Here is a 23497-nt window from a genome sequence, read left to right as displayed (position 1 = left end):
TTTTTTGGCATATAATTCTTCTTACTAGTCTCATAGTAGGTCCTTTGTATTTCTTTGATATCAGTTGTAACTTACTCCCTTTTGTTTCTGATTTTGAGTCCTCTCTTTTTTTCTTAGTGAGTGGAGCTAAAAGTTTATCAATTTTGTTTATTTTTTCAAAGAACAACCTCTTAGCTTCATTGATCTTTCCCATTGTCTCTCTAGTCTCTATTTTATTTATTTCCAATCTGGTATTTATTATTTTCTTCCTTCTTTTAACTCTGGGTTTCATTTATCCCTATTTTTCTAGCCCTTTTAACGGTAAAATTAGATTATTTATTTGAGATTTTTCTGATTTATTGAGGTAGCTCTGTATCACTATTAACTTCCCTCTTAAAACTGCTTTTGCTGTAGCGCATAAATTTTGGTGTGTTACATTTCCACTTTCATTTGCCTCAAAGTATCTTTTTATTTTATTTTTTCATTGACCTACTAGTTTTTCAGTAGCATGTTTTTAAGTATCCACATACATGTGATTTTTCCAGTTTTCCTTTTGTGATTGACTTCTGATTTCATACAATTATGGTCTAAAAAGATGTTTAATGTAATTTCAATCTTCTTAAATTTATCGAGACTTTTTCTTGGCCTAACATATGATTTATCCCTAAGAATGTTCCGTGAGAAGAATGTATATTCTGTTGCTTATGGATGGAATGTTTTGTATATATCTAATAAATCTATCTGGTCTAATGTGTCATTTAAGGCCAGTGTTTCCATATTGATTTTCCATCTGGATGATCTAGCCATTAATGAATATGGAGTGCTAAGTCCCCCTACTCTAATTGTATTGCTGTCAATTTCTCCCTGTAGGTCTGTTAATATTTGTTTATATATTTAAGGTGCTCCTATCTATATTGGGTATAAATGTTTACAAATGTTAAAATTTTGTTTAATATATTTACAAATGTTATATATTCTTGCTAGATGGACCTTTGTGTCATTATGTAATGCCTATCTTTGTCTTTTATTATAGTATTTTGTTTTAAAGTCTATTTTGTATGGTATAAGCACAATTACCCCAATTTTCTTTTGGTTTCTATCTGCATGGAACATCTTTTTCCATCCCTTTGTTTTCAATCTGTGTGGGTCATTACATCTAAAGTGAGGTTTCTTTAGGGAACATATAGAATGAAAAACAACCAACCAAACAAAAAAACAATCCATTCGGCCACTCCATGTCTTTTGACCAGATAATTTAGTCCATTTATGTTTAAAGTAATTATAAGTAGGTGTATACTTACTACCATTTTGTTCATTGTTTTCTGGCTATTTTATAGGTCTCTTCAGTTCTTTCTCCTTCTCTTGCTTTCTATCCTTGTGGTTTGAAGGCTTTCTTTATTTAGTGTTATGTTTAGATTTCATTTTCATTATCTTTTTTGTATATGCCGTAGGTTTTTGCTTTATGGTCACCATAAGACTTACAAATATAAGCCTATAAGTTGGTATCAAGTTAAGTATGAACACATTCTGAAATTCTATATTTTTACTTCCCAGTCCCACATTTTATGCTTTTGATGCCACATTTTACATCATTTTGTATACATATTCTAAATAATTATTGTAGTCTTAGTTATTTTTTACTACTTTTGTCTTTTAATCTTCATGCTAGCTTTAAAAGTGATTAAAGGTAGTGTTTACGGGCAGCCCAGGTGGCTCAATGATTTAGTGCTGCCTTCAGCCCAGAGAGTGATCCTGGAGACACAGGATCGAGTCCCATGTCAGGCTCCCTGCATGGAGCCTGCCTCTCTATCTCTGTGTCTCTCATGAATAAGTAAATAAAATCTTTTTTTAAAAAGGTAGTGTTTACTACCTTTAATATATATTTAACCTTACCAGGGAAATTTTTACTTTCATGTTTTCTTGGTACTAGTTAGTGCTCTATTTATTTAAAGACATTTCTTTAACATTTCTTGTAAGAATGGGTTAGTGGTGGTGAAATCCCTGGTTTTTGGTTGTCTGGAAAACTCTAGCTCTCTTCAATTTTGAAAATTGTGCTGGGTGAGTTATCTTGGTGGGAGTTTTTTGCTTTCAGCACTTTGAATATATCATATCATTCCCTACTGACATGCAAAGTTTCTGCTGAAAAATCTGCTGGTAATCTTGTGGGGGCTCCCTTATTTGTAACATGTTTTTCTTTTGGTTTTAAGATTCTCTCTTTATCTTTGAATTTTGACATTTTAATGTAATATATCTTAGTGTGGATCTCTTCAGGTTCATCTTATTTTGAACTATGGGTTTCCTGGACATGGATGCATATTTTGTCTTCCAGGTTAGGGCAGTTTTCAACTATTATATTTTCAGATAAGTTTTCTGTTCTTTTCTCTCTCTCTTTTCATTATGGGACCTCTAGTATGCAACTGTTGTTCCATCAGACATTGTCCTATAGGTTTCTTAAAAGACCTTCACTTTTTCTAATTATTTTTTCTTGTTCCTGTTCTGCTTAGGTGAGTTCCACTGCCCTGTATTCTGGGTTACTGAACTTTTCTTATGCTTCATCTAGTCTGTCGCTGAACCCCTATAGTATGTTTCAGTTTGGTTATTACATTTTTAAGATCTATGACTTATGTCTAGTATTTTCTTACATTTTTCTATTTCTTTGTTAAAATTCCCTTTGTGTTCATTCATTCTTCTCCCAACACTGGTGAGCATCATTATGACCACTACTATGGAATTTTTATCATGTAAATTACTTATCTCTGTTTCATTAAGTTTTTTAAATTTTATTTATTTTTTTTCCTCCCTGGGGTTTTATCTTGTTCTTTCACTTGGAACATATTCCTCTGATCTTTTGTTTGTTTTTTGTTCTTTCATTTTGCTCTCTCTGTTGATTTCTATGTATTAGGTGAAAGAACTATCTCTCCCAGTCTTAAAGGATTGGTCACAAGAAGACTGAGACGACTCTCAGTCTTCATCTCTGTGGTATCCTCATGGTGGTAACCTGCAAAGAACTGTTTCTCTGATTATTTCAGTACCATGGGGCTTAGATGTGTAACCACTCTGGTCAGCAGAGTTGGGAATTCACAAGGCATCCCCTGTGTGGCCTGTGCATACCGATGGCTTTGTTTGGGCTGTGGTGGAGTGCCAGGCTGGGGCAAGCCCACCTGCCAGGGTTAGTAATGTGGGACTGTAGCAGTGATATGGGGTAAACAGTGCTAGTAAGGTAGAAGGAGAGTGCAAAAATGATACCTGCCAGCACTTCCATGCCTTGAAGAGTTCCAGGAGACCCCTTACCTTCCAGCAGACATTTTAAGATTAGCCAGTAATCTCCTTTGCAAGCAGTCTAGGCATTTTTCAACTTGCTGTGTTTGTACTGGGCCTGGGGGTGAGTAAGTCTGTGCATATGCCCTTTAAGAGTGGAGTTTTAGGGGGTGCCTGGGTAGCTGAGTCAGTTGAGCATCCAACTCTTGTTTTGGCTCAGGTTGTGATCTCATGGTTGTGAGTTTGAACCCTGTATTGGGCTCCATACTCAGTGGGGAGTCTGCTTGAGATTCTTTCCCTCTGTCCCTACCTCTGCTTCCTTGCTCTCTCTCTCTCTCTCAAATAAATAAGTCAGAAAGAATGAAAGAAGAAAGAAAGAAAGAAAGAAAGAAAGAAAGAAAGAAAGAAAGAAAGAAAGAAAAGTGGAATCAGTTTCTCATAGCCTTTTGGGTGTCCTGGACATAAGCCAGATGTTTTTGAGGCTTGTACCTTTGGTGTAGGTCCCAAGGGTTGGGGGGCCTGATGTGGGGCTCAGACCCCTTGCTCCTTAAGGATGTGTTCTGTATTTTTCAGAATCTCCCTGTTTGTAAGTTGCCATACTAAAGGGGTAGAGTTTTTGGCAAGATCATGCCTCTGCCTCTCCTATCCATCCCTGTGTGGCCTTTTTATCCTTTGTATGATGGAACTATTCAGCTAGTTTTCAGATCTTCTTCAGAGAGAATTGTTCTCCATATAGCTGTAGATTTGTTGTGCAAGGGGAGGAGGTGAGTTCAGGGTCTTCCTATGCCCCTGTTTTGAAACCTGTTCTTGATTAATTCCATCTTGATCCTAAAGAATCCTTCTTAGAAATTTCCTACTATCCCAAAGTTAAGAAAATAATCATTCCAAAATGTAAGAACTGCAAAAATTGCCCTCTCCATCCCAAAAGAGATCACAATGAGAAAAGATCAAACAGCTTCTACTTAATGATTAGATGTTGCATTGTCATTTTCTTTTCTTAGAGAAAATAGGCAATACTATTCAGAGGTTGACTGCCAATTATTTATTCTGAGTCTAAATGGTTACTTTGCTTTTTATTTTTATTTTTATTTTTTTAATTTTAATTTTTATTTTTTTTGTTACCTTGCTTTTTAGAGTCAAAAATGAATAAATGAACTTTTGATAAAGAAAGTACTGCAGAGAGAATACCTTTTGGGTGTGTCTCGAAAGAGATAACTGCTAATTTCAGCTCCATCTGGAATTACTGATGAATCATGAAAAAATGCCTTGTCACGGATCTGCATCTGAAAGAGTTCTTCATCTCGAGTGGGTAGCTTCTGAGTCCTTGAGCTGAGTGGTAATAGCAGCCACAGCAGACACCAGTGGAGAGGCACCATCCTGAGGTAACAGAAATGATTGCTTACATTAGTTCTGCAGGTAGACACTTGGGCAAGTTGCAAACTTTCTAAAGGGTTAAGAATATTTTAGTTTTGATATAAAGTTACAGTTGCATTATGTACTTTGAATACATACACGATCTTTTTTTTAAAAAAGATTTTATTTATTTATTCATGAGAGATGAGAGACCAGAGAGAGAGAGGCAGAGACACAGGCAGAGGGAGAAGCAAGCTCCATGCAGGGAGCCCGACGTGGGACTCGATCCTGGGTCTCCAGGATCACGGCGCTAAACCACTGAGCCACCTGGCTGCCCTACATACATGATCTTGAAGACAACTTTCCTGTTTTGTTTTTTTGTCCCAAAGCATTTCATGGAGTTGACAACAAATTCACTAGAATTTCAGATATTAAAAGATTTTGAAATGAAAGGACTCTTGGTACATCAACTTCTCTGGATATTCAGAGAGAAAATTCTCACTTCAATATGGCAGAAGTCAATATGGTTCTTGCAGAAATGTGCACACAAATGTCTCAAAGAATTGCACCATAGCATAAAGAGACACATAGACTCACTGAGAGCCAGAAAAGTACCATCACACAATTATTTTTATTCTTTCTTGAAATTTGACTAAGGATTATACATGTATAATATTATTCTTGTTTCCAAGGTCATTTTTTCATAAAACAGAGGTTTTTAGAGAGGTTTAATTATTTTATAGGTTAAGCATTTTGTCCAAAATCACAAGGTAAATTATTTGCTGATGTCTAATTATTATTTATTACTAGACTCTTCAGCACAACATTTAAATATAAACTTTTATCATATTAAAAGTGGGCCTGGATTCCCACTCTTGAATCAGGTGAGATCACTGGAAAATTGTATAATTCGGTCATTTGTCTAAACCTTCAGCAGAGTTATATATTTACTACACCTGCCGAGTGTTTTCATTGAGTTCCATTTTGGCATTCAAACTGACTTTCACCAAAGATCCTGTAGATAATTGGGTAATTATGGATCACTCTCTACTGCACACTGCTATAGGGATATTGTCAAGGATACCATCATCTACATGTCTCAGTGTTCTAATAGGAAGCCTCAGGTAGGCAAGCTCTTTTGATGTCAAGTACCGGTGAAAGGCTTTGCTTCCTCTGAGGATTTGTTTGGTGCCCTTCTCCCTCACAAAAAGAACTCTGTAAGAAGTTGTTTTCCCTTATCTCTTTGACAATGTACATCAGGGAATTCAAGCATTTGGGAAACATAGTATGTTTATACTTAAGTGCTTGAAATAGTGGGAAAGTCAAATGAAAACATTTGCAATAATTTGAAATGAAGTGAACATCAGTTTTATTTCTAAAGCATCATTACTATAGCTATGAGATCACCTCTACTCAAACCATCATTTGACTTTAATTTTATCTTTCTTGGAGTGCTATCAAAAATAGATTCATACAACTAAAAATATTTTTTGAAGAGAATATGCTTTTCTTTTTTATGAGAATGTGAGAAGTAATTTTCTCACAGTGAGCTTACTCAAAAAGTAAATTTAACTTCCTTTTTCAAAAACAGGTGGTTGAAACAAACAAACAAACAAACAGGTGGTTGTTGTTTTTTTTGCCATGTGTTCTGAAGTTTTCCATATAAGATATCTGCAGTAATTGAGAGTTACTATGTGCAAAGCAAGGTGTTAAATTCACTAGCTGCATTATTGCATTTAGTCTTCACAATAATATTGTGAAGTAGATGCTATTCTCATATAAGAATAAACCTTTTTAATTTTTTTTACATAAGCAGAGAAAGGATGTAAATCCAGGTGGATCTTACTGCAGAGCCCAAACATTTGTCCTCTATAATATCTCTTAAGAAAGCCATCATAATTTCTAAGAAGGAGTTCTTATTTCTCATCCTCATTGCTAATTGTATTGTAATTGAATACTTGACTAAGAGCTAAGAAACCTGACTTTTAAGTTGTAGTGCTAACTAGATGGTAATCTAAGGCAATGCTTCACCACCCTGGATGGACCTCAATTTTTTGAACGGTTTAGATAATGATCTCTAAACTTTGAAAACAAATGATGATTCTGAGACTGAATCCTCAACTCTTCCTCCCAACTAGCTAGTAGTTTAGAAGTAAGACCAGGCCTTCTTAAATTTCATCAAATAATCTGAACCTCAGATATCCAGATGATTGTCTGGATGGAATCCAAGAAGTTGGGGATGGAAAGTGGGAGCTCAGATTAGTTACTAATAGCAGATTAAGCATATAACTACAAAAGATGGCCAGATAGATCAAAATCAAAACTCAGTGAACCTTTTTAAAACCAACACGGACATGGTTGACTAAACTGAATGAGACCTCTACTCACAACCCTTAATCCCTCCCCTCTGATGCCCTTCTTCCTGCAGCTAACAGAAATGAACAATTTGATAGACTAGAATTTGCCTGACTGCCACTACTAAGAAATAATTATTATTTCAGCATAATGGAATATATCTAGCTTACTTTATAGCAGCATCCCGGAAACTTTGATTCCTGAGAGCCGAAGAAGCTGGATAGTAAAATTCGTCTCTTTAGAAATGGTTAGAATTTGGCTTTCCATAATTATTAGGAACTTAGAGCAAACATGCTATGGCAGCACTGAGTATGAGCTACTCAGATGTATTTGCCCTAGAACCACTCCAGGGCAGCTTTACCTCATTAGGCTCTATGTTTGCCCAGAAAGTTGTCACTGTAGAGTAGCACAGTACAACTGAGCAAGACATGCTGCCCAATGCCCCAGGAGATTTGGGATATTTAGGTCAGCTCCAGAGTAGGAGAGGTAGCTAGGTATGATTGGTAGGGTTTTCCCAGCATCCAGGCCATCCTCCATGGGACGAACTTTCTCTTTATTAAATCAGTAAATAAGAAATGAGTTTTGAGTTAAAAACAACAATATTACTAAGTTTTGTTTTGTACGTGATGCACTCTTCTAAATGTTTTATATATATTATCTTAGGTAATGATAGCAACAATTCTATGACGTAGGCAATATTATTTCTCTCATTTCAAAAATGATCAAATTGAGGCTTGGACATGTAAGATCACATAATGAATACAATATGATATAAGGAATACAATTTCTCATGAGTAGGTTAATATGGAAAGTAGAATTATTGTATATTCTCCATATCAGCTACTTTAAAATTTATAAATAAATAAATGACAGTGAACAGCTTCAGATGATAGAATTCTACAACATAAGTGTTGAGAGAGAATTCTCCAGGGGTCTCTGCGCTTGTTTTTACACTTCTTGGGAGCAGAACTAACTGCCTTTGTTCCAGATTATCTTCTCAAGGATGTTTGTATAATGAAAAGCCTTGGAAGATAAAGTTTCTGGAGCCAAGAGCAGGCTTGCTCACTATACCATGGAAGATCTGGGATCCCCAAGCTCAGGACTCGAAAAAAAACCTATTTCGGCGCTGGTGCCGTCTCGCCCTCTTTTCATCTGTGGGAACTGGGGGTCAGGGAGCCAGTGAGAGAAAACCATGGATTCTACTATTGCTCTGAGTTGCACTGAGTATTGCTTTTGTCTCTGACCCAGGAGTCTCATGCCATCTAGCATCAATGAAACTATGTATGACAGGCTGACTTGTTAGCTTACAAGCAGAGTAAAATCTCAAACTCTTCACAGTTCTTGACATAATGTTTTACTTACTAAATTATTTTACTGGCTTATCTACTTTACCGGCTTAGTTAGAAGTTTTTATTTAGATTACTCCAACAGGGAGTAGACTCAACTCTTATCTTTTGCTTTCTTTATTTAAAAAAATAAATCATTATTCCTCCAGTTAAAATTCTATCAGGTAAACTTTTTTTTTTTCTGAAACAATTTTAACCATTTTACTTGTTGTGTATTATGGGCAAAAGACACTTTTGGGAAAAGTGTTTAAAATTAATATAATTCCTTTCTTTTTTTTTTCATTCTATCTATATAAGATGGATGCTAGCTAAGCCTATTGTGGTAATCATTTCATCATATATATAAATCAAACTATCATGTATGCACCTAAAATTTACACAGGAATGTATGACAACTATCAATAAAACTGGAAAAAATTAGTATGATCCCAAAGCTCTTTATATTCTACAGAATTATCTTTTTGAAAATGTTATCTAATAATAGTCTCTATTGTTGGGGAAAAGCATACTCAGTCATTAGAGAAAGTTAATCATTTGATCGATTTGATCAGGTTACAGTCAGAATTATCTTAAATGGAATGTATTTAAAAGAAGCATTGAAGATGGCTAATAAAAATATTATGCAGAGTGTATATATTTTTACAACTCCACTGATCCAGGTTTAAAGCTTTACTTAGATATTGTTTAAAGGGTTGTTTTAAGATTTTATAGATTCCCCCCTACTAATAAAATGTCTCACAGACACTCAGCTTAAGAATTAGTTATTTTAAATAAACAACTAAAAATACATTCCTCTTAAGAATAAGACTTGGGTAAGCCAGTCTATAAGAACTGACTTTTCTTCTAAGATTACAAAAGTGCCCTCTAATGGCATAACTTTTCCTCTCATTTATTTTTGTTGCTTCTAGGTACGCAGAGCTTATCTAAATTAAAAGTTTAAATTAAATAACACTTCTCAACGTTTCTCTTTCAGCATTATTTCTTTGTCAAGGGCAGCTGGTAGCAATCTCGACAACCTATCTGTATAACAAGAAACCACACTCTTTTTATAATGAAGGGTCTAGTTTCAACAGAAGTAGGAAGTTGCTAGGATGATTCCAAATATTTTTATTTTTCTAGGCAGATCAATCAACTTGGCTCCACAATTATCCACAGCCCAAAAAAACTAGATGGTGGTTACCCTATTACTGAGAAGACTGACTTTGTTTCAATTAAAAAGTTCTAATGAATCAAGTAATAAAGATGCTAATCTAAAACTGATATTGTTCATGTTGTCAGAGGTATTTCCATATTTGGCATACTCTTTTAGACCCTGCCAAGACTGAAGTGAGAAAAGAAAAATGATCTAATGATTTGATATACCTCAACCTTTAGTCTAGATATGAATAATCTATATTATTGTATAGTTTTATTCTTTGGAACGCTCATGTGCCCTAGATGAAAAGGAGAAATTGTTTTCGGAATATAATTATCCAACGATTAAGCATGTGTTCTGTACTAAAAAAGTTGGAGAGAGGTCTGGACACTGTATTTATATGGCACACACATACATACACTCTCCCACCCACATATTTAAGGTCAAACTGTTTGGAAACATTATATGAACACGGTTGCTTCTCCTGCTCCTCTCCTCCACCTTCTCTACAGGGCTCTCTGCTCCCCCATCCCACAGAGCGAAAGGGGAACAGTAGAGAGCACAGGGAATGAACTCAAGACCAGTTTTGAAGAACATACCAACAAAGAGATATGAAACATTTGTGTTATTTCTTAAAGGGAAGGGAGTAGAGCATATGATGGACAACTGAAAACATGCAATTCATTCTTTTTCTCTTTTTTTTCATGTAATTCATTCTCAGACTATTTTCAGCATTCACTTAAACATTTTATTCTATGGAGCCTTTAGTGTAGTTAAAACAGTCAAGCTGACCTGGCATAACTTTTTACCACAAACCTGTGTGAATGTTTGAGAACTGTAAAATTGTCTAATGGTAAGCAGGAAAAAAATTAAAGGAAGCTCGAATAATTTACCAGCGTGTCAACTAAACACAAGAGGATGACCTCTATCACCACAAAAACATCGTATGCGTAAAAGCAATAAAACTTGCCAGGGGGTGTCTGCAGCAACTTCACTACTGTCATTTGGCAAGATTTATCTTTAATTACATAAGATTGGCTAGTCAATTTACCATCTCGGTTAATCCCCTGGGTCACTTAGGGAACATAAAAATTCATTATTTGAAAATGTGTAAACAATGATTATAAGTAAATAAACCTGGTTAATTTTTTACTTCTTTAAACAATATATTAGATGTATTTAACTACAATCCTAGTTGGTAATCTTGTCTTAAGAGGAGGGAAATATCTCAAGCCACTAAAACGCTCACCTTTATAGACTACTGTTTGGCTAGACTATCTCACTAATGTAAAGAATTTGCGAGTCTGGTAAATAAAAAGTTGCTTCAGGTTTTTGTGAACTGTCCAAGACTCTCTGAATAGAAGGCGTCACATATATTAAAGACATTGTGACCATTCTCAGCACTGTGGATTCCTCGGAACAGCAGCCAACATCTCAGGCTACCTGTGAGTGATAGGATCAAAGCAAATCCCTCCATCCCTCCACCGCCAACCACCAAGGGCCTGCAAGTTCCTTGCAAGAGCACGTGACATATTTGTAAAAAAAATTTTTGTCAAGCTCTTATGGATATTAAATTTTGCAAAACTCAGTAAGATCAGATTCATCTGTATAAACAGGCCACACCAAGTGAACGATTAAAAGAAAAAAAAACCCATAATGTCATTAAGATTCACTTAAAAACTATTCAGTGCAACCCAATCACATGTAGGCCACAAACATGAAATTTACAGTCACCAGAAAGAATAGGCATTCTGAATTTACTTGAGGCAAATGCATCTGGAGTAAATGAAATCTAATGTTTAATTACAGGGAATGGAAAGTGCATGATTATAATTGAGTGAGGATGACTTCAAGGAGTGGTAGGCCACAGAGATTTGTGTTCTTTTCCTTTCCTTTTTAAGTGCAAATATTTAGTCTCTCAATTTCTATTTTTAAACTCAAGGGCATTTGTTTTTGTTTGAATCATCCATGCCACATCTGATAATAAATCTGAAGCATTTAATCTAGCTGTAAAGAAAAAAAATGTAGCGTTCACTGGGGGACTGGCCCCCGTGTTTGCCACAGCCGGCTCTGTGAGCGAGGGAGTCTGGCTGTGTACTTTAAGAGCACAATGCCCAGCATGGACATACAGGTTCCCTCAAGGCTGACATTTAGCAATGAAAAAAGCTGAATTCTCAGAAGTTGTTCTGTTCTGTGGTCTTGCAAACAGGGAAAAAACATTAACTGAAATTAGCTGGTCGTTCTTATCCATACTGAAATATCTTCTGCTGTGCTTGAAAACTGGTGGGAAATAGAGCATCTTGTGGTTTGGGGGTGTTTCTATATCTGAAAAGGGTGAAATGAAGCAGGTGGTAGGAACTGGTTCCCACTGAGGAGCGGTCTCTGGCACGTGCTAGGTGAGCTCTAGTTCCTCAATGACTGCACAGCACAGCTGCAGTGCGCTGACCCCAGCAGAGCAGAATCCGAGTTAGGCACACAATCCACTGGCTAAAGCTCTCCAAATGCAGGCTGTCATTACATAGTGGAATGATTATTAAGAGTTTTAGTGTTCATTATGTCAATAATCTATGGATTAGGGACCTTCACATGCGTTTCAACTGCAATGATTCCAACCTCCTCTACCACTTCTCTAAATGATTGCCAACTTTCATTCTGGAAGGAAATTAAATTAGTATGAAAAAGCAATGTAAAATTAAAACATGCCAAAGATCTGAATAAAGTTTCCATTCTCTCATCTCCTCCCCTCTGATCCTCATGGTGTGTAGTTCACAATGGGGCCGAGGCTAGGGCACTCTAATTTTAAAAGATGGTCATGCCTACAGAATAAACTTGAAAGAGGATCAGATTTTAGAATAAGTAATATTGTATTCCCACCATCACTAATGCCAATAAAAAAGAATAATGAACAAGAGAAATGGCCAAAATAAGTGTACTATAGATAAGAGTAGTCTTAGATCTAGGAGGCCAGACCCGTTTTACTAAAGGAAGGAGTAGATCTACTAAAATGCATCTGATAGGCGATTAGAAGATATGATAAATTCAAGAGAAACATAGAAGATAATGCAAAGTAAAACTGGGACAAAGGACTGAACATCTTCCTCCTATCAAAATTTCCTCTGCATGTGCAACTGAGATAGCTGGGACAATTTCCACTATCTTAGGAGAAGCTAATGATTCCTGGAATAATGCAAGCCCCTAAGGGAGGAATAATATGCTTGGTTGCTTTTCTTACTTTAGTTTGGCAACTAAGCCTTATTTCCTGTTGATCTGCAACAAAATGAAAATGACTTCCTGTGCAATGTTCCCCAAAGCAGTTAACAAACTGCATGCCCCATCCTCTGCTGAAATTTAGCTAAGATGTAACAGGGCAATGTGCCAGTAGCATCTAGCAATAGCACCTATCAGCCTAGAAGGTAAGACATGAATTGTCACAGGCAACAGATACTGGCTCCCTGCTGTGTGTAACACACTGAAATTACAAAGACGTTTAACATGGATTCAGACTGTTTTGCAGTTCACAATTGAATTGAGTGGACAATAATTACAGATACAAGTACCCGGCAATGTAAGATAACACAATACTCAAGGAAACAAGTGGCTCATACAGTAAGTGCTTAACAGAGGTGGAGTGAAGACACAGCAAGACTCAGAGAGAAAGTAGGAAAAGGAGAGGAAGTAGATGCCGGGAAGGGAGGTAGATGGAGGTGGGAGGCCAGGAGCTGAGTCACAGAAGTAGGACTGCATCAGTAAGACTTAATGAACAAGTCTTAATTGAGCACTTCATTTGTGCTCATTGAGCACTTCATTGGTGCTTCACTGAGCACTTCATTGGACCCTGTACAATGAGCCAGTTATATGAGATGTCCTCTCTTCCTGAGGTACTTATGGTCTAGAAAGAAGTGAGGAAGAAAATACTTTCGTAAGAGATCAAGAGAGATCACTAGGGAACTAATTGTGAAGGTTCATCAGAGCAAAATATCGCTTTATAAAGGATGGGAAAACTTAGAAAGCTAAAAGATCATTATCTAATGGTTTACAATCTATGTTTCTTAGCAAGCACTGAAATTCCTGGGAAGAATTTTGAAGAGGGGCTTTACAGTTCTACATCATGTCCTAAGACCACAGGGAAAGACTACAGAGTCAAGAACAAGTATTTCCTCGAGCAGATCACTTTTTCAAAGAGCGCTATTTGCAACACTCCTCTTTTCCCCATAGAATTTCCTTCTCCTGCACCCCCATGGTCGGGAAGCATGGTTCAGTGGGAAAAAAAAATAACACACTAAGTCAGGACAGTTCCACTGCAGGCATGAGAACTAACCACATTGATGGCTTGTTGGCCCAGATGTTCTCCTGGGTACCCTACAGTCATGAATGCCTGGGGGTCTAGGGAAGTGCATCATAGCTCTAGGAGAGCTGGCAAAGAAAGACAGAAACTAAGTTTCACAAAGATGCAAAGTATGACTTGGGCTCCTCTGTATTTAATTCTAAGACAAAAAAGAATAGGCTAAAGACAAATGAAAAACCAACCTACTTTTATGGAAATCTGTCCATCCATTTCAGGGACTGAATGGTTAGTGCTGTAAGTTAGCCCTGGGAGCGGGCTTCCCACTGCTGTGGTAATAGCATAGAAGAGTATTAATGTGAATTTCTATTAATGAGCAAACCCGCTTCCCACTCCCTTGGAAATGATCATTATGACAGAAGAGGTGAGTTGTTGTGGACTCATTGGAGGTTAAGACTACAGTATGTCAATTTTGAACTTAGCATTTTATAGTTATTTTAACCAGGACGGGAACTTTTCAGTAAGGTACTCCATACTTCTTAGGACACCAAAACTAAGATCGAAAGAGATAAAAATGAAGAGAATCAGAATTTTCCAAGCACTGATTCCATATCCCAAACTGAACTAGGTGGGATGAGGACTCATAAGACAAATCATAGGAGTTTACAACTTACTTATAAAAACAAAACTTACATACCCAAAGCAGCAGAATTCAATAATGTCAGTATATTCACGATTTTTTTTTTTTTTTTTACTCAACCTATCTGTCATGGGTCCTTGCTATGTGCCAGACACACTTCTAGGAACCCTGATAATCTCATGAAGCCTTATCCTAGTGGAGGTGACAGCACATACACAGAACATAAATAACGAAACACTAGTGGCTGGCATCCACTGCTCCACAGAGAATTAAAATAGGCCTGCGTGAAACAAAGTGGTGACCACTTTAAGGTGAAATATTTAGAGAAGGTTTCTGGGAAGAAATGACATTTCCTTTGAGATATGAACCAGAGGAAGCCAGTGAAATAAATGTCAGAAGAAGGAGGATTCTGGGCAGAGAGACAGCTGGTGTAAAAAGCCCAAAGGAGGCACTAGACCTGAGTACAGATGAAAGAGAGGATATTAATGTGGAATAAAGTGGGCAGAGGGGAGAGTGTAAGGCAAAGGGCAGATTATATACAGCTCTGCAAACCATATTAAGGCGTTTGGATTCTATTCTGAGAATGATGGAATGCCTTTAAGAAGCCCAGGATCACGGTCTGAACCATGTTTGTTTGTTTGTTTTTAAGGAACAATTCTATTTTGTGGAAAATGGATATTAGGGAAGGGTTAACTATAAAAGCAAAAATCAACCTCATCTTTGTAAAAGCAACAAGCTCAAATGATCAGATGAAGGAGACAGACCAGATGAAGGCTACCGCAGTTGTCCACGGCACACACGGTGATGGCCTAAACTTGGTGGGGGCGATGGAGAGTAATGGGACATGGGCTATATTTTACAGTCACAGTCACCAATATGTGCAGATGAGTCGGAGGCAGGAAGTGAGGGAAAGAGAAGAATCAAAAAGAACACCTTGACTTTAGGAACATAGGTACAATAAAATAACAAAACATTGGAAGAAATCAGAGAAATGAAATTAGTTGGCCAGAATTTCCAAATGGCATCAAATAATTCATGAATTGCTCGTCATCTTAGATGCAGTTTTTAGAAGCTAATTCGTATACTGGATAAGGTGTTAGAAAGACAAAAAAGGAAGATATTCTCTTCTTGCTATGAGAAACAAAAAGGAGCACCAGCCAAAGTGGGAAGTAGCAAGATGTGCGAGTCAGAAGAGCAAAAATATTGATTTCAATTTTCAGGGTGGGAAAAGGGATCTGTTGGGGGCTGGGAAGGTGGATGAGACATACTGGGGAAAGGCAGCAAGCATACACGTGCACACACACACACACACACCAGTATCTGCTTCGTTGAATTTATATTTCCAATGAAGAGTGCATAACATTTGAGGCTAATTTGTCAAAACTTCTGGTAAGAGGCTGCTTATGGTCAGGGAACAGGAAGTGAAGAGAAACAGATATGAAGTTATGAAGAGAATTTGACAAGAAAACACTGAAATTGGGAATATACTCAGACCTCTTCATAAGCTGTGTCCAAATGGGCAGGCTACTTAAACTTAGGAATCTTCCCGTGAGCCCACATCTGTCAAGTGCCACCTAACTGATACTATGGGCATTTTTCTGTAGGGCACCGCCATCCACTGAGGAATCCTACAGGCAATAGGCTGAATGAGAATGAGGGGAGTTGCACAGGTGCAGGCAGGGAAAAGGCAGGTGGTGAGCTCAGTGACAGGCAGGAAAGAGCAGGCTATGGACAGCAAACAGGTCACTGGCTGGGCTCTTAGGACAGACACCAAACTTCGAAGTGCAATACTCTAAAGCAGAAAAGTCAGCAATCTTTTCAGACATTTTGTAATACGCAGAGTAAGGGTTCCCTAAATACCCATTGACTGGTGGGCCACACTGAACAATCACCACATCTGCTGAGCAAAGAGCATGACCAGTTTTGTGTGAGAGCCACAGCAAGGATAAAACAAAACACTGTAGCAGGAACAAAGATTCTAAAAATAATCTCTTTCACTCATCCATCAGCCACAACCTCAAATTTTCACGTATTTTCCATCTACCTCATACTACCTTCTCAAAGGAACTTCAAGAATTTTAAAAGCTTTTCTCGTTCTATTTGCCACACTAACAAAACCAGGTATTTTAATTATTCGGCCTTGAAGACACTCCTGTTCTCATGACAAACCTGGTTTCAGAAATTGCTTCGGTAATTCTCCCAGCTATGTCTGCTGCACACATGGGCCGAATATTCCATAAAGTTTTGATCAAAGAGATCTTTATAACCCAGCTTCCAGTGATGTAATAAAAAGTGATACTCATCAACATGGCAGCGACAACAGGAACTTTTTTCTTTTTCTTTTTTTAAAGAGCAAGCATGATGGAATTGCAGAGTTCATTGGCTGATTCAACAAATGTTTATTGGGCACTTGCTCTGTGCCAAGCACTGCCTGAGATACTGGGAATAGGGCAGTGAACAAGATGTGTGATGTCCTCATGCTTGCAAGGCTGGCCCTTAGGTAAGTGAGGGAGATGTGGTATGACTAAGCATCTAGTGTGAAGAGGTCGGAGGGGAGCCATGGGAGGGAATGTTGGGGGTGGGGAAGAGCCCTTCTAGGCTGAGAGGTCATGGAAGGCCTCTTTGAGGAAGTGACATTTCCGCAGGGACTTGAACAGAGGATTAAGTCATGGAGACCGAGGGGGAAGGATCTATTCGGTCTACAGGGGGCTTTATGTCCAAAAATCTGCCCCACCTGTGCCTTAGCTGTAACCCTCAGCCACTAAGAGGGACACAAGCGCAGCCCACAGGGACCAGAAGACAGCACTGACTCTCTGAGGCAGCCACAATCACATCTGGCGAGGAAGAACTGGCCAGTGTTAAATCCAGGAATGCTGGGATGGGTGGTGACACCAGATGTTTTAAGGTCTGTTATCAGATGAAAGAGGGATTAGAAGCACTCTGGCTGGCCCAGCTAGTCCCAGCGGCTGGCATGGGTCTACAAGGAAGGAGTTTGGGACTCAGTAAAATAAAGATTTATCTGACAAAGCCGTTAAACTGAACAGAGCAGTTTAAAAAGTAGGGGGTGTTCTGACAGAGAAAGGATGCTTCCTGACTTTCTGGAGTGAGATACCAAAAAAAAAAAAAAAAAAAAAAAGGCTACAAAATCTACAGGAACATTCTTAATAGGATTGCAGCAGTGTGATGCTAACCTAAATGGTTGATATCTGAGCTCTCTCCGTACCCTGCCAGTGAGTGGACTGGTGCTTATTAGGGGCCTACTGCAAGTTTCCTGGGGACATGAGAGGTTGATAAGGCAGGATCGAGGTCTTCCAGTGAAACCAGAGACTTTGATTCTTATGGCACTTTCTTACTTGAATTATAGCTATTTTAATATTTTTTCTCGTCTTAAAAAAAAATCTTCATGAGGTTTTCATAACATGAGTTTACTCAAGTAAGTGCCCTTTAGAAAAGATTTTTTTACTCATTTTTCTATCTCTTAGATAGACTTTTATAGTTCTTTCACAAAGTGGGCACTAAATAAATGTTTGCTTAATTCTACTGATTTCAAGAAGTTTACTGTAAGGAGTAAGGTGATCTGAAATCTCTGCCTTCATATTCTGGACTATGCAAGGCAGCTGGGAGTGGTCTCAAGGCTGATTCTTAGCTCCAGGCCCATTTTTCCTTCTGGTGCCCGGGATCTAATACTCAAAGGTGTGAAGGGGCTCAGCGTTGGCCTCACCAGGCTAGACGCAGACTGGAGTGGGAATCGGGGCCCTATTCCTTCCTCTACCAGGACACTTTTGCACCATCGAGCCTACCCACCATCAGATTAAGTAACTGCGACCACTCCTGAGCTGCCTTGGTTTCTTTTCATGTTTGTTGACTGAAACAGAAGAGTGGTTCTTGGCAAGGCCGCTGAAGGGTCACCCAGATGCTGCCTGAAAACCAGTACACGCTAGTTTTACCTCAGTGGCACTGTCCTGCCAGGTGCCAAACTAGGCCTTGACGTTACCTGCTTTTCTTCAGTCTCCATCCCTGATGAAGCAACACATCCTGCCAACCTACCTGCTGCCTATTCTCTCAGATTGGTTCTCCCTTCTCTGTCCAAACTGCCAGTCCCTCAAATGATCCACTTCCTGCTTCTCACACCCATTTCCCACATTTCTCCTTATTTTGCACAGTGTGACACTACAAACGTTTCATTCTTCTGCTGACAGAAGTAAAAAAAAAAAAAAAAAAAAAAAAAGTCAGATGGTTTCCCGTGAACTGGAGGATCAAGTCCAGGCACCTGAGGTCCTTGACCTGGCTAGTCCCTGTGCCCAGCTCCTCTCCTCCAACTCCCCACACTTGGCTCCCAGCTCCCAACAGGTGCTACAGCCCTGGGCACAGGGGCCACCTCTGTAGGGTGCCTCTGCGGCAGCTCCTCATTCTCCACGACTCAAGCATCTACTACCACGAGGAAATTTCGTTGTGCGCCTTTCTATGCACATACTTCTGCCGCAGACCATTTTAACTTCTGTGTGTGCGTATTCTTGAGATACCTGGTTCTGTAGAAAGGAGATGCAATCTTTACGACAGTTCTTATGCTGATCATGGAACCCAAATGCCAAGCAGACGTTCATGACATTTTGTGGGTATGTAACAAGTAAATGAAATTGAAAATAATAAAACCGATTATTATTGCTGATTTATGAAATTTGTTTCACAAGACATATTATTAGCTAAATAGAAAAGAAGTTGTGGATGTTTTTGACAATTTTATGGGCATAAAAAGGTTTACTTTGTAAGACTTAAAAATTTGGGGAGTGTTTCTTTAATCTTTTGAAGGTTGACTTCATGGAATCCTGTTGGTTGGCTGCCATAGATGGGTGGTATGTGCTGGATGGTCCAGGGGCCTGGTAGGAGGATGCATTTTTTCTGTCTTTAAAAACACAGACATGTCCTAGTAAGAATAACACAGTGCACTGCTCAGCAGGACCTCTTTTCCCCTGAACACATGTAAAATATGGTTTGGTTGGGATACATTCTGATCAGAGAATAGAAATGCTATAGAACAGTGCTTCTCAAACCTGAGTGTGCAATCACACCACTCAGCTTTCCCATTAAGATGCAGATTCTATTTCAAAAGGTGTGTGGGGGGATCCTGATCTCTCTGCTTGGCGTCCAGCCTCTCTAACAATCTCGGCACAGAAGCAGATTCTCATAGCTGATGGGCTGTACTTTGAGTAGCTCTGTCTCTTCCAATCCTGACGGATTACCTGGTAATGGTGGCACTATGATTTTCTTCTCCAGTATTTTCACTGTTCTTACTCTTTTTAAAATATTTTATCTTAAAGTAAACTCTACACCCAGCATTGGGCTTGAACTTACAACCCCAAGATCAAGAGTTGCATGCTCTACTGACCAAGCCAGCCAGGTATCCCTTGTTATTTGAACTTTCTGATTTCTAATTTTTACCTTTCTAATTTTAACTTTCTAATTTTTCTGATTTCTACTCATTACCAAATGTAATGTACTAAACATCTATTTAGCATAGATGACATGGAGATTATACACATCCTTTCCCCCTTTTACTTTGAATACTATTATTACATCAACACAATTTCACAGCTTTCTTTTCCCTATCTTCTTTATGTTAAAGAAAGAAGAAGAAGAAGAAGAAGAAGAAGAAGAAGAAGAAGAAGAAGAAGAAGGAGGAGGAGGAGGAGGAGGAGACGACGACAACGACGATGATGACAATGACAGGCAGGCTTACTCCCTCTGGGGAATATGTCTATGTTTATATTAAAGCCCAATAATGGCCTAGTGGAATTCTTAGGAGATTGTGACAAGATTCTAATTTCTTCATCTACTTAATGCAACTGGCAAATACTGAGAAATAAGAGGCTATAAAAAAGAAATTATTATTACTATAGAATTATAAATACCATAGACTAAGAATTGGCATATGATTCCATGGACCCATTCTCATATTTTCCCAAATACATTATGGTCCCAAAACTTTGCCTCTTTACCCCCCATTGGCAGTTATTTTGATAAGACAGCATTAAAGCCTATCTACTATCAAAAAGTTTTTGAGGTTGCCTCCAGTGCTAAAGCACAGGACAAAATTAAAGTAGTAATTTAAAAATAACGATAATCAGGGTAATATAATTCAAAGATAGAAGAGTGAGACATATGTCCCGGGAACTTTAAGTAGTTAAAACAGTTAAACCTTAAATTATTCTTATTTCCAGAAAAAGGAAAAAAGGGGGGCTACCCAAGTATGCAGTTGTCGTGTTCTTGTAAAAAGAAGTAAGTTAAAGTAACAGTTTTCAAATATGTATTTCTTCTGTGATCTCTCTTACAAAATCTAAGGCCAGAAACAAACTATAAATGTAGAGCCCTGTCTTCGGAGAGATGAGATAATACTCCCCAAGGACACTGGTTCGTGACAATCTCACAGTTGAGAGAACCTGAAAGAAAGGGTAGTTAACGTATCGCCTCTCTTTTCTTTCTGAAAAGAAAGAAAATCTATCGCTCACTCTCTGGTCTAATGTCTCCAAGTTTGGGAGCAGTTAAAAGACTGACAAAGTAAAACAGAAAATGATCTCTGGACTTCGAGTAAGAAGATCTGAGTTGAAGAGGTTCTGACTAAACCATGATTGGCTTTTGTACTTTGAACAAGCCTCTTCATCTCTTTTAGTCTCTGTTTCCTCATCTACAAGATGGACACAGTTATTCCCAGGGTTGTTATGAAGTTTAAAATAGTGGATGCGAATGCTCTTTTCAATTGAAAAAGGGTTCTATTTATCTATAAGTCAGCTTATAAAACAGCTTCTCTAACTAGTTGCAAAATTTTATTCAACAACAAAAGATACGTGTTTTGATCTGCTCTTTAAACAGGTATCAGAGGGAGTCTCAGCAAGAGGTTATTCTATCTGAATTTACCTAATCTATCAGGAAAAAGTTAGGCTCCTATTTCATCAAACACTGACTAGAAACACAGAGGAAAGCCAACACGTTGGGTTTTTAAAAATCATCACATAAAACAGTAGGAAATTCTTAATATTCTCTTTTGTTAGCCTTGATAGACCATATTGGAGGGCATCAGTACTGTTTAACAAACAAAGATGGATTAAACGGATTCAAAGGTGAGTGTGCTCAGGCTGTTTAGGCACAGGATCTAGCAAAGGATTTCAGATGCACGTGTCGAGATTAGAGAGCTGAGGATCAGGCTCAGTTCCTGGGATGTTCTGCATTATTATTTCTGGATTAAGAGATGATTAAAGAACAGGGCACTCAAAAGGCAGATAATGTGGACAGACCCCACGGTCACTTTTAATGAAGAGTTTATAGTAAATTATGATGATATAACACAAGCACGTAAGTCTGCAACAATTAGAGAGATGACAAGCCACAAAAATGCTGACCACAATTATTTCCTCTCTACCTCCCTCCCCATAAAAATTAAGATACACAGTTAGGTGTGGTTTTTCTTCCTAAAAAAAAAAAAAATTTTAAGGGACGCATGAGGGAAAGGCTGCAGCTGGTGAGTGTTGGGGATCGACGGTGTTTAGTGGTCATTACACAGGATAGAGCCTGCCAAGAGAAAAAGATGTTTCCAAACTGCCTCTTTGTTGTCATTGCTTTGTAAGTGTAAATAAAACTTTAAATATAGAGATTTTAAAAGAATTATAGACTGAACTTTCTGGCTGAAGGGTTAATGTGTGTGTTATATACATATTTTCACTGTTTGAGCTTACTTATTACTCATTATGTTTTAAAGGACTTTCAACATTTAGACTATTTGGAATATGCGTCTATAATAATTCTCATTATTCCACTGAAATGTACAACTTCATCCAATTTGGGGGGAGATCATTTATTTCAAAAATTTTAAAACAGATCTAACTTCAAATCTTACCTCTTAAAAATGCCACATTATTACTAGATTACTAGAATGACTATAGAGGTAAATTGTTAGGAATTACCACTCATTTAAAAAGGATTCTGAAGATTTTTAAATTTTCAGTATTGTAACTTAATACATACTGACTTAAAAGTGGAAAATGTAATCATCTTCCTCTACAAAATTACCTAGTAAGTTAACCATTACCAAAACCAGCAAACAAGCATTTAGCACATAAACTGTCTATGATTAAGGTCTTATGAATTTAGATAAACTCAATGATATTTTTGAATCATTAAATTGTAAAAGAAAGAAAGAAAGAAAGAAAGAAAGAAAGAAAGAAAGAAAGAAGTCCAAGCAAATTGTTTCCTTATAAAGTAATTTGGAAACTAATATCAGTTTAAGAGTTTTAAATATTTCCATCAATTCTGCTTCTGAAACCAGAGACTCCACTTTATTTTAAAAGTTAGTGAGTGTAGGTAAGTCTCTTAACTAAAACGGAGTCTCAGATTTCTCAGCAGTAGGAGGATTAATATCTTCCTCACTGGGTTCCTGTGAAGATTAAGGAAAATGATGGATGTGGCAGGCAGTACCTTGTAAACAATTGAGGGTTTTGCAGAGTAATAATATTGTTAATAAGTAGGATAATATCCATTCACCTTGTGAAGTTCAAAGTACAGGAACAACTTTAACATAAGTTAATAACTGGCAACTTTACGGAGAAACAATAAAATCTCAAATAAAAAATTCAAAATGTAACACAATATATATTTGTGTGAAAGCATTAGGCAGGTTAGATAACTTTTTTTAAACCCTTAAAATACTGAAAATTTCAAAAGATAATGGAATATATTATCTATTTACGGGTAACAGAGGAATTAACAAATACTGAAAATTTCAGAAGATAATGGAGTATATTATCTATTTACGGGTAACAGAGGAATTATCAAATACTTATACATAAAACTAAGAATACTTTTGAAGATAATGATGACTAATTTGTTTGAGGGCTCTTTCAGCTTTCTGTGTAAGACCTCTGGTTCTGTAATGTGTTGTCTCCAAATCTTTTCGAATTGGGATTCAATATATATTGCTTAAGGCATTCGACACTGCGGTATCATAGTTGATTATATTGGATGAACTCCTACACTGCACATCTTTTCTCTGGTTAACTTGTGGGTAGGGCTGACTTCTAAATCTTGATTAGAATGCCATTATTTTCACCTGTTATTATATATACTTCACAGAAGCTATCACCTCTATCATTATTGATTTT

General features: G+C 37.6%; 1 protein-coding gene across 1 annotated transcript in view; it reads right to left on the bottom strand.

The window, feature by feature from the left end:
* Nucleotides 1-23497, bottom strand: part of NDNF (neuron derived neurotrophic factor) — a 43315-nt gene that overhangs the window by 12031 nt on the left and 7787 nt on the right. Inside the window, exon 2 of the mRNA XM_026016787.2 lies at nt 4426-4614. Within this exon, the coding sequence (XP_025872572.1) occupies nt 4426-4613 (188 nt within the window). The 5' untranslated portion in view covers nt 4614. The remainder of the gene's footprint in view (nt 1-4425; nt 4615-23497) is intronic.

This window comes from Vulpes vulpes, chromosome 4 (assembly GCF_048418805.1).
Source record: "Vulpes vulpes isolate BD-2025 chromosome 4, VulVul3, whole genome shotgun sequence".
Classification (NCBI taxonomy): Eukaryota; Metazoa; Chordata; class Mammalia; order Carnivora; family Canidae; genus Vulpes; species Vulpes vulpes.
This window is presented reverse-complemented; position numbering and strand designations above follow the sequence as displayed.